This window comes from Sparus aurata, chromosome 2, assembly GCF_900880675.1.
Source record: "Sparus aurata chromosome 2, fSpaAur1.1, whole genome shotgun sequence".
In the NCBI taxonomy this organism is placed as follows: domain Eukaryota; kingdom Metazoa; phylum Chordata; class Actinopteri; order Spariformes; family Sparidae; genus Sparus; species Sparus aurata.
In genome coordinates, this window is record NC_044188.1 from 7,548,699 (window position 1) to 7,560,810 (window position 12,112).

Sequence of the window (12,112 nt, forward strand, 5' to 3'; positions counted from 1 at the left end):
GACATGCAGCAGCTCTGTTTTCTAAAGTTTTGTGAAACCCAGATTCCCAAAAAGGTTTGGACGCTGGGATTCTTCTCACTTTTTGTGTTGCAGGCATCACATTCATAGTGTAAATTTACAGAAAACAATAAAGTTTGTCAGTTTGGAAATAAAATATCTTGTGTTTGTACTGTATTTAATTGAATATAGATCTAAATCATTCGCAAATCATTGCATTCTGTTTTTATTTAGAGTTGTTGTAATTATGAGCATTCAGAAACTTTGGGGGGTATCAAATTGCACAAAAATACAATTTCCAGTTTATGTTGCTTTAATGTGCGAATGTTACATTGTATATCGGTAAAAGGTTGAAATAGTGGGCTGCTACAAATTTTAAATAAAAAAATAAAAAAATCTAAATATTGAACCCTGGTGTAAAGGCATGTGTCAGCTTACCCTGGTGGAATCATTGACCTCCATTTGTGCCAGCAGTTTCCCATTAATGCTGAAGTTGCAGAAGCGGCCCCTCTCGTAGTAGATGATGCAGTGCCCCTCGCTGGACACTGAGATGAGCCGTGGGCACAGATAGTGGTCCGGCCCCTCCAGAGCCCGTAGCAGGTCTCCCGTGATGGTGTGGACCAGACATGGACCCTCTGCCAGCATACACAGATAGACACACAAACATGAGCAAAGTTCAATGTAAAAAAAGAAAAAAACAATTATTCTTACATTATAAGATCACTACTGAGCATGACCAGATATGGATTCCTGGTCCCACAGCTTTTCTGTGACGTATGTTGTTTAGCTGCAGACATGCGCAGGTCTGGAGTCTTTATTGAAATGACTATCTGTCAACCTGAGGCCGTAATATATTCGTAACTTACAGTATGTATGACTGCAGTTAAACTCAAAACAGAAGTGTACCTGATTTTCTCTTTTCTCTGATGACAATGATGTTGAAGGGACATGGAAAAGTACACTGACCTTTGGCTCCACTGATGACGAGGCCCAGCTCTGCACAGACTGACACACACACAACTTCCTGGTCGTGACCCGTCAGAACTGCTCTTGGTGCTGGGTAGTCACCTAAAAGATGACGGATACACAATGTCATAAAACAAATGGTTAATTAAAAAAAAAAAATCTATTGTCTGACATCACCTAAACCATCTGGATACCAGTGTAGCATATTGAATATGCTGCACTTGTGAATAATCACCAGCATACCTTCATCAGGCAGTAAAATCATATAAACACAAGCCCAGCGTTTGTGACACACATCTGCTAGCAGGGAGGTCCCTTTGGATTGTCATGTAAATGCAGGGATGCCCACCGATGGCAGCCGAGCCACTTGATTTCATCCTGCGTGTCACATGATTGATGATGGCCAGGGGAGAGGTTAGTGAGGGGAGTTTCACGGCAACTGGAGCCGAGTGCTGCCAGAATGGTGTCTGAAGTATGAAAGCAGCGCTCTTTGTGTTCACTGATCACCAATAATGGTAATTTATAATTATGATAGTCTGTGTTTTACAGAGAGTTGAACCCTTTTAATTAATCACCCAGTTTATTGTAATCAGTGGAATTATCTGTATTTGGCAACAATCTATGAAATGCAAACCAAATGCAGCCAAGGTTCAGGCACTCCATTTTTATTGTGTGGTTTTAATGAATAATTAAAATTGAAGTTTAAAGTCTTGTTGAAGCAGCTCCAAGAAACACATTTTTTGTTGATTGTGGAAAAAGGAGTTATGAGGCACCACCTCCTTTTTTTGTTAAATGCATGGCTAGTGTGTAGATTTTTTTTAGAAGTAAGTGAAAGAAAGAAAGCGGATTTTTTTTTTTAAATACATTTTATTTTTGTATATTCCAATAGTGGTTAGACTTGACTGGTTTCGTCTGAAAAACACATTGTACACAGATTGTCCCCTTAATTTATCGGTGACTGGAAATTTCGTGATGTCTGGTGGTATCACCAGGCTCTGGTAAAACGTGTAAAGCACAGTGTTTTCTACATTAATACCTCCCGTTGACTATAAAATACTGTTTTTGCAATGCCCATCCTTATTAATCCTTGTAGTAATTTAAATTAATGGTGTAATATGTGTGGACCTTTAATATTCACCACCTTTCAGCCCAGTAGTGATGGCAAACTCAAGTGAAACATGAGCTGCATTGAGTTACCATTAAATATACAGTATGTAGCTGTTGGTCTCCACACATGACTCCAACTTCAGCCAATTTCAGTGAAAGTTTCTCCATCCACCTCGATGACAGTTAAGCCCTGATAGATGATGTGGATATGTGTCAGACCTCTCTCCTCCTCCCCCATCATCTCCTCCTCCAGCTCGGCATATCGCCTCTGCAGCCGTAGCGGTCCAGTCAGTGAGCTGGACTGTGATCGATGCAGCGCAGTCCCTCTGCGACCAGGACCTGAGCAGCGCTGTCAGTCCCAGCACCCACTGTCGAGGGGGGCTGAATAGGACAAGTGTCAGAAAAAGCCTCCAGGGGGAAAAAGGGACCTTGTGCAGCTCACCTACCCGACAAAAGATTCAATCAGCCTGCACTGCGTACCCCCCACCATCTTCTGGCCCTCTGGGACAAGCCGAAGTCAGCCACCACAATTACCCGGTGCAAATATCCCCTTGCACTGGTGTGACGGGCCAAGTCTGAGAGGCAGGGCCTTGATTGAGCTGGAAGTTATTTTAATTATTACACATTTAAGACACATGCAGCCTTTTGGGGCGCGGGTGAAATCAATTTCTCGGGCGCGCCACATCTGCGGGATGAGGGAGCGGTGCTGCCACACATTCACACAACCTTCAAGCAGTATTATGGAAAATATAATAGGCTTGAAATCACTAGAATGAGGCTTGTGGAATGAATAAGCCAATAAGTGAGAGAATAAAAAGGACTTCAAGTGCGAAGGTATGAAAAGGTGTTCGTGGTTTATCCCTTGGGGTCCTTGCAGTGCTTACCATCCATATTTGAACATGACTGATATTTCCTGGCTGCAGATGTTTGTACAGTGCTGCGTCAAACATACAGTATTAACAGTATGAGCAGATTGAGTCATTTTCCACGGCACCGTCGCCTTTCTCACAGCTCCCACACATCTAGTGTTCTGCATTCTTGGACCAAATTAGGTTCATTGCTGCCTCAAAAGTGTCTCTGGCATGTTATGTTTATAAACAAAGATAGAGTGATTATCGGATCCGATATTAAGTATTTTGTGATTATCAGAATCTGAGTGGGTTTGTTTTGCTTTTTTTTTTTGTCAGATTGACGTTTAAACACAATAAATTAATTCAAAAATGTGCAACTCTGGCTCCAATGCAGCACCCTCTTTGTCTGTAGTCACCACGCTGCAGTCCCACTCAATGTCCTGCTCACAGCACTATCTGATCGGTTACAAGCCTCGAGTAAAAGCCTATGAAATCTGAGTGACCTCTGCAAACTAACTATTAATTTAAGATAGCAAATAAATGTAGTAGAGTAAAAAAAAGTAGAGTACAGTACTTGAGACTATTGTATTTAGTTACTTTACCTTTTTTTTTTTATTATAAACTATATTCTGTATTGTTATTGGCCCTGAAGAAAACACATTGGTCAGACACTATTGATGAGATATTGACATTGGAATTAATTTGATGGAGTGAAAACACATCCTGTCTCTCGTTTCTTGAGATGAGCCATGCAGCGTCCCGTCCTTTTGTCCGTTGAAGATGCACTGTAAGCAGTAGTAGCGTGAATATCAGGGGAATACTGTTTTCCTGCTGCAGTAACACAAGTGCTATTGCCCCTTGCTAATTGGAGGCAACCAAGCTTAAATTCTTAATTAACTGTCGGAGCCTCAGTGAAGTTAATTAGAGAACACTCGCAACTAATCAGGAGCTACTAGAATCTGTGACAATTGGAAACACAAGATCTTCATGCACACACACACATAATATCATCCAGAAATAAAATAAAAACACTCTGCCTCATCTTCAGTGTTACAGTTCCCCACCATATATGGCGCTCCTCACCTAAAACAGTACTGCGAAGTCTTCTTCTCCTGCTCTGACGGATTGTTTTGAACACAGACAATCAGTGGGAATGAGCAGCTAAATGAACTGAGCTGCATAAATCACACACTGGGGTCTACCATTTTGATGCCAAGACATCTGGAGTCCTCTACAGTACCTAAAAGCAGCACAGCTCAATGCCGTGGATCACACTAATATATCACAGCTACAGCGCATATAAATTATCATCTCTCTGTCTCTACACATTATTCGATTTCTAGGGTAGAAAGCCTTTTCTCCAGTGTTGATCAAAGACTCTTTCTTCCTATATCACTCTAAAAATGCTGACAATTAACTCGTGCACCTTCATGGGCTTTTACTCAGCAACAAAGTTGAAGATTTAATGGGTGAAAAACTAAAAAGTCTGAAGGATTTTCCTGTGACTTTGTCCAGAGAGTATTGCCACTGTATGCGTACTCTTACTTACTGTTATTGGGGTTGTCTCCGATGATATGGTGCCGTCCACTCCAGTACCACAGCAGAAGTGTTGCATCCCTGGACCCAGAGACGATGTAGCAGTCTCCTCCGATGTACGACTCTGATCTGGCCAGACACGTCACCACGTCCCAGTGGCCAAAAACTATCTGGGTCAGCTTCCCTAAAGAAAATATGTACAAAAATGCTTTCGATGAAGTTGAAAGGAAGTGCAATATGGTGAAACTACTGCCAACTCTGTTCAAAGGCTCACTGACGGAAGTTAAGGGAGTATTGTTTGAAACAGAGAAAAAATATTTCCAGTATAATGAAATCTGTGGCTCCCAACCTTTTTGAGGTTTGAAGTTAATCAGTGTCTGCTTGCGACTTTCTGACCCATACCCAAATAGTACTTAAAGTATAAAACAATAAATGTATTTAAGAATCAAGGGTAATTTTCTATCAATATAGTAATAATTTAATGTAAATTATAAGTATATATTTACATGTTTACTGTATAACTTGGGTTTAATGATTTCCCACATGGCCAAATATCTTATCCGGTATTCAGCAATTTTCTCATTATCAGAATCAGCGTTTCCTTCTGATTCAAATTAATTCATTAAAAAATATGTTACTTTGGCCCTGATGCATCATGCCATCTGCAATGTAACAAGTTACTGAAGTTATCAAATAAATATAAAGGGTAAAAAGTACTGTATTTGCCTCAGAAAAAAAAAATACTCTAATACTCAAGTACAGGCTATGAAAAAAGGGCTGATGTCCTGAAGGTCCTCTGCTCCGAGGGTTATGTTTAGGGACAGAAGTGGGGTTTATGTGCTTTAACAGAATATTTAACTTGAGTCATGGCAACATAGGAATGAAACACTCAGAATGTGAGCATGCAGTACATATACTCCAAAGTATCAATTATTTCACAAAATGAAAAAAAAATTAACACAACAGATTTTTTCCTTTACTTCCAATCGTCTTGTGACCCATCTGATTCATCTTTGGACGTTCCTCACAAGCAGCAGGGAAACCCATTTATATAATCAAACAAGAATGTTTCTGACATTATCAACTTGTTCCTACTTAGTCATTATCCGCTGAAGGAAAATCAGTGGATTCCAGTATAGACATCCATTTTTCTACACAGCTTGTCAGGAGAGAACAGCAACAATACTGTATTATTCCCATCATAGCGCTGAGACCTCCACACATCACTGCACACCTCTATAGGAAATAGAGTTTACACTGCAACCTACCTGTCTCGGAGGAGTACACACGAAAGCTCTTGTCCCAGAAGCCACACACCAGTATGTAGCGGTTGTCAGCTGTCACCACGAAACAGTGTGTGGTGATTTGGATGCTCTGGTCCACTAGGTCTGTGATCTGACGCTTGTTGCTTCCAGTATTGTTAGCTGGGAAAAAAGGGAAATACAGAACAGGTGTCAATACGCAAGGAGTTACAAACATGTTCTAAGTTATTGCAATAGGACCCTCGCTAAAACCGATCTAAAAAGTCAGTGTTTTTTTTGTGTCCTTTATTTTTTTATTGAAAACAAGGACTCTTACTCACCAACCAGAGAATCCATCTCTATAGGGAGGTGATGGGCCTGCTCCAGAGAGTAGCCTGGTGCTCCTCGAAGACCTGGGGATACATGAGGAAATGAATTATTGAGGATATTTCTAACCTCTGCACATGTGCATTCTTACACACACACACACAGCCACACAGCCACACACACACACACACACATAATCACACACCTGCTCCCCTTTTTCAGAGCCAAAGTTAATTCAGAGTCTCTTCCAGGAGATGGAAGTATTGGAGGTTCATCAGAAAGATTTCCATCTGTCTTACTGGGCTTTTGTTTTTTTCTCAGAGTGTCAAACTGAATGGAGATATTTTATCCGTGCAATCTGTATCTGGAGCCGCATTTCAAACAGCAACATGCCTGAAAATATGGAGGCCTTATTATCATTACTATTCTGAAAAGCCAAACCGCATTTCCCTCCTCTGCGACAGGATGGCAAGGGCACTGCAGCTGTGTTCATTAGTGTGGGAGCAGCCAGATCAGCCACACAGTGTGGACTCTTTGGTCCTGAGCTCGGTGTGTTTCTACTGTGACAGATGGGGACGTGTGAGGAGAATGTGGTGCAGTTGCGGCCTAATTTCCCAGTAACCATTGCTTTGGCCCTCTGACCCTGAGGTGAGGCCGGTTCTCAGGGAGGGGCTCTGTGGGTAATGTTGTTCACACATGTCTGAAAAGGAACATGTGGAAACATTCATGGTCAGCTTACCTAGGAGGTGCTAGCCTTTCACATAGCCAGCTGGCTACAGCTCTATTATGCGCGGTGGGCAGGCTTGTGTGTGACGGTGATGAAGTGATTTTACAGGGCCACTGCTGTGGTAGGTATCACATGTGGCGTGGCACAGTTTTTTTTGTTTTTTGTTTTTTTTTACGAGGGCACATGTGTATGTTTGAACATATCACCTGCCACGTGTGTTGAGCTCCACTCACCAACAGTGTTGTGCCATCGGTTCACGGCAAATACGCGGTTGCAGGTGACAGTGACCACAGCAGGTATCGTAAGATGGGGCAACGTGTTGGCCGCCACATGCGTCACTGGCGAATTGGATGGGAACTTCAACACCATGATGACATCCTGCTGCATCTGGTCCTTGAACATGAGAGGACTCTGTGGAAGGAAACACTATTGAGTAGAAGAGAGAAAAGACGGAATGTGGGGAAGGATGGAGGGATGTCATGATGGCAGAGGAGGAGGAGGAGTACAAGGACAGAGGACCAGGAAGAGGAAGGGGGGATGGAGAAAATGAAAAGAATCGGTATGGAAAGATTAGAGAAAAAGAATGGAAAGAGGCAATTAGTGTGGAGGTTGGAGGAAAAACTAGGTTCAGACACAGAGGAGAGCTTCTTGCACTGACCCCCTCTGGACAGTGCAGTCAGACAAGGGGACTGGTCAGACAAGGGTAAGACGTGAAAAACTGGGATGAGATAGGCTGTACACATGGGATGGTGCATAATGACACACACGTATCAGGACGATTCAGAAGCATGAGGTCGATTTGACCACAGTGAATTTCAGCTCAACTTTTACAACCCTGGGTAACATGTGTAGCAGGAGTAAAAGCAAGGGCAGAGATAGTGATCCTGACAATACTCTGAGAGTTTTGAACCAGTTCCAGCACTCATTCCATCTCTAATTTTGAGACCTTTGACAAAAGTGGATGGAAGTGGATAGAAAACATTCACGTCTGTTAGAAAAGTAGAGAAATTGAACTAAAGGGTCTCAAAGGGATCTGCCTTACAAAGTTTCTTGTAGGGAGAGAGAAACAGAGAGAGCCACATGTGGATAATGAGGGCTAGGCTGGCTATTACATGGATTAGACAGGGAAGAGCAGCTTACAGCAGGAGGAGGGGAGCTGCTAGGCCAGTAGGGAGCACTCTTCCCTTTACACGGCACAGCTAGAAGGCAGTAACAGCTATAAAACAGTGCAGAGAACTAGTGCTGAAAATGTGTTGTTATATTGCGGGTCTGTGACCTACATGAGGTAAACCTTCTAAAATATTTATCTTAGGTTATAAAAGAGTGGATTTGAGGAAATATACAGACATGAAAAATCAGAGAGCATCTATCTCAATCTTGTGTCTACCTACAAACACACACCACCGTGGCTCGCACAGGTCCACCACCCTCTCTCACACACACCACCTTCAACACCAGAGGTGCAGGGAATTTTCCCAGCATGCTCACTGCGCTCACCAGGTGCATGGCGGAGCTGCGTGGAGGATGTGGCTCAATAAGCAACTGAGATGGCGTCTGTCCAAAGCTCTGGATCTGTGCCTCTGTGGCCTGCGGGAGAGAGAGAGGGGAGAAGGAGAGAGAGAGAGAGCGGCTGTCACAATCAATATGCATCAAAGTGATGGGTCAATGCGTTACTTGACAATGCAAGCAAATCCTAACTCAGCCGTGCCTCTGAGGAAGGGGGGAGGTAAAGGGAAAGGGGAGCACTCCCAATCCGCCTGGGTGCTCCCCCTTCCCCCCTCGGCCTGCAGAGTCATCCAAGTGTTAGTATGGAAGAGACAAGCCTTTTCCTATTAACATGCTTCAGTTAACCATTCCCATTTCCAGGCGCAGGGGCCCCCACTGCATAAACGTTAACCTGGAGTGACATCCAGCTAGGACTGCAGCAGGCCGGCTCGCTTTTAGATGTTATTGTGCTTGAAACAAAGGGGAAAAGCAAGTCCATGCGCACACAGACGTATGAAACAGAGGCACAAAATCACACGAGCAGACCGGGGCGATTTGGGAGAGGGTACCTTGATGAAGGATGATTTATGGGGTATGATGGGGCAGGTGCTTGTGACTAAGGAAAAAAACTAAAAACAGCGCGGCAAGTGGCACACTGAGTAGAGGAAAAAACAACAACAGTAGACCATTTTACTATTATTAGAAAATAACTTCTATTTAAATAAACAAAAAATCTCATTTGCCGCCAGTGAGCGAGGAAAGAAGCAGTAAGAGCTGCTGAGCTTGACTGAAAGTGGGGCACTCCACGGCGGGAGTGATTGATGTGACTGGAGCCACTTCCACCATCAGAGGGGAGCTTGTAGACGTCCGTCAATGCCACTGTGCACAATGGAACATACATCGCTCAGCCTCTCACCCGCCCTTCTGACTGCCTGGGTGACTAGCCCTCATTTTCCCCCGCCTGCCCTGTACACACCACTCACTATCAAAAGGACCTATTGGGTAGCACATGCCACGGAGGGAGATGTGGCGCGGGAAGTTTGGAGGTGATACTGACTCGGGACAGGCCACCTGCAAGCCAAACAGTCGCCCCTAACACCCCCTGGTCACTTCCTATCTTTCACAGCACCAAAAAAGGCGCTGTCTGCACGGCTGACTGCTGTCACACAGCAGCAGTGAAAGTTCCATGCGAGTTGGTGAGCACATTTGGCAACCATTAAGTGTTAGCCGGTGTTTCTTTACAACGCAGTCCGTCAAGCAATAAGCAACTGACATTATGGCTATTTAAGGTTGGGTCTGGGTTGAGGGTCACAATGTCTGCTCAAATAGAGAAATTCGATACAAAGATCAGAAAGGCTGAGAGGGCCATGTGGAAAACATCACCATATTTCTTGTGATGATTCTATTACCAGGGAAACTGGGCTGTTGCATGTCCCGTTTTGGTAGTCTTAGACAACCTTGACGCCCAGCAATTATTCTCGGAGTGCAAGGGGGGGCGGTATGTCTGTATATGTTTGTGTTGTGTGTTGTGTGTTGGGTGTTGTGTGTCGGGGGAATGGGGGTCTGACTTGCTGAAGGTTAACTCAAGAACATGTTCCTCCACTAGATGATCAAAACATGTCAATATCTCTCAGGTGCTTCAACACTAATCCTCCCTGAGGTATGTCAGAAACTTATCTCTATCTCAGTCTGAGATGGAGAGCACTTAACAGGCAGTTCATTAGTTTAAGTCACTTCAGGCTCTGCTTTTTGGCTGATAAGTGACACTTATTGCCAAAGCCATCTGGATGATCTTCTCTCCCAGCAACAGCCGACTTGCTTGGGTGAGCACCTAACATCCATCATAACGCACTGTGTCTGCGTGTCTGTCTGTCTGACTTTGTTCGCGTCTGATTTTGGCGTGAGGAGGTGAATGGCTGCAGCTCTCTCTTTTATCTGCTGCCTGGTCCCCAAACTGGTGACAGAGAGACTCTTTGGAGGATGATCCCCCTAACAGCATCCTCAAGTGCACTCATGCGATGCGGCAACACAACAGCTCTGTCAGACAGAATGCAAACACGGCCTTGCAGTGACCCACTAAGCGCCGTGGGATCATGCTGAGTCACGACACCTGAGATCAGCCGTGGCAACTACAAATATGAAGCTGCTACACCTTTCACCTTTTGACTGATGCTGAAGATTACAGAAGCAAATTGCTTGAAGTACCTCTGGCTTTTAAATAGTTTAAACAGATTATAAAAACTGATCAAAACAGCACAGTGACGATACAGGAACGGGCAAATACACATAAACAAACTATTGCTGTGTAATTGTGTTACTTTCTCATGTGACTGCACTGCTGGCCATTCTTTACGTGCCACTGACATTTTGTTTAAAGTAAGCGCATCAGGAATTATTTTAATCCCTAAGTAATAACAAAGAATTACCCTGAGGCTGTTTCTTGAGTGACAGCTTTGGAGTTGACATGTGCACTACTGTATGTTGGAGCAGAAACGTCTCCAACACGTGTCCACCAGTAGCTGATTGCCTCTAATGCACCTATCATGCACACTGGATCGTACACATAATGTGATACATATGAAGGGAGCTTCTTGTCATTAAGGTCAAGCATTTAAACACTTGTGTTCCATCCCCACCAGGATATCAAGGTGAAATCAATTTAAAGTATGTCAGACGCTTCAAAGCCCTTTACCGGCTAGCCACAGCACACTTTGTTGTCTTTGTCGATTCAGAGGGGGCGGGAGGGGCGGAGGCAGCTGAGGAGGAATAGAGTCCCACTGATGAATAATTTGTCTGTTTACTTCTGAGTGACACAGCGGGGTCTGAATCAAGGGGTTGCTGTCATGTTTTTCCATAAGAGAAGCCTGTCAGGAGGAGCATCGTGGAGAAGGACCGCTGTTCCGGCAGTGTGCCCAGTAGAGCTGTCACCGTGCCCTCAACCAGAGGCCCGGCGGCATGTCAGGAGTGTCAGCATTTCCATCTGACACGCGGACGGAAATTATCTCTCATGACCTCTAATTTCTTGACATTTCAAATGCCTTAATTGTTCTGACTAATGCCAGATCGGCAGTTTCACCTGTCAGGCCCAGAATGAATCAATACCCTGGAGTCAATCGTCACATTTCAGCAGGTCCTTGCAAGACATTCATTGGGCACTTTTCCATGCTCCACCTCACTGACTCAGACTCACACCCTGGCTTCTGTGAGACAAGGAGTGGTAAACAGTAGTGGGAATGAAGTTATGATAAATCCTGCAAGATAAGCACCTACAAAATTATCATGATGTTAACACAGCCTGTGCAGGAAATTGCTCAACTTAAATAACTCATCAGCATGAAAATGCTGATGAGTTGCCACGAGAAATACTTGGACATTTAATGCATATACTAAAAATTAATTCTCTACTCCAAAAAGGATTGCAGGGGCTGCTGAAAAATGTGTTGTTTGTAGAGCTGCAAAGATAAATCAATTAATTGATCTGTTGTCAAATCTTTTTCTCTCAAATTGCCTTCTCTACCTTTAAATGTATTGGTTTTTGATAATTGATTGATTGGTTTGAGTTTTTTTTTTTTCCAAGGAAAAAATGTGAATATTCTCTGGTTTCTTTATTTCTCTATGATAGAAAACTCAATATTGTTAAGTTGTGGACAAAACAAGACATTTAAGGCCGTCATCTTGGGCTTTTAGAAACACTGATTGTGATTTTGCTCTATATTTTCTAGACCAAAAAACTAATCAGTTAATTAAGAAAAGAATCATCAGATTAATTGACAATGAAAATAATCATCAGTTAACAATACTGGAATAGCCAGTGAATCATTTTCACATCATTTACGTGCAAGGAACTCAAATAATGACATTTTTTTTACGCAGTT

General features: G+C 43.4%; 1 protein-coding gene across 4 annotated transcripts in view; it reads right to left on the bottom strand.

Annotated features, from left to right (window-relative positions):
• The window catches only part of LOC115574613 (neurobeachin-like), a 228,094-nt gene that overhangs the window by 4,177 nt on the left and 211,805 nt on the right, over positions 1-12,112 (bottom strand). For 3 of the 4 annotated variants that reach the window (XM_030406282.1, XM_030406270.1, XM_030406290.1), the window contains 7 exons: positions 8,250-8,339; positions 6,986-7,178; positions 6,040-6,111; positions 5,726-5,881; positions 4,471-4,641; positions 964-1,065; positions 436-632 (listed from right to left, as the gene is read on the bottom strand). In XM_030406282.1, the coding sequence (XP_030262142.1) occupies positions 436-632; positions 964-1,065; positions 4,471-4,641; positions 5,726-5,881; positions 6,040-6,111; positions 6,986-7,178; positions 8,250-8,339 (981 nt within the window). The remainder of the gene's footprint in view (positions 1-435; positions 633-963; positions 1,066-4,470; positions 4,642-5,725; positions 5,882-6,039; positions 6,112-6,985; positions 7,179-8,249; positions 8,340-12,112) is intronic. The other variant, XM_030406278.1, reaches the window with a different exon arrangement.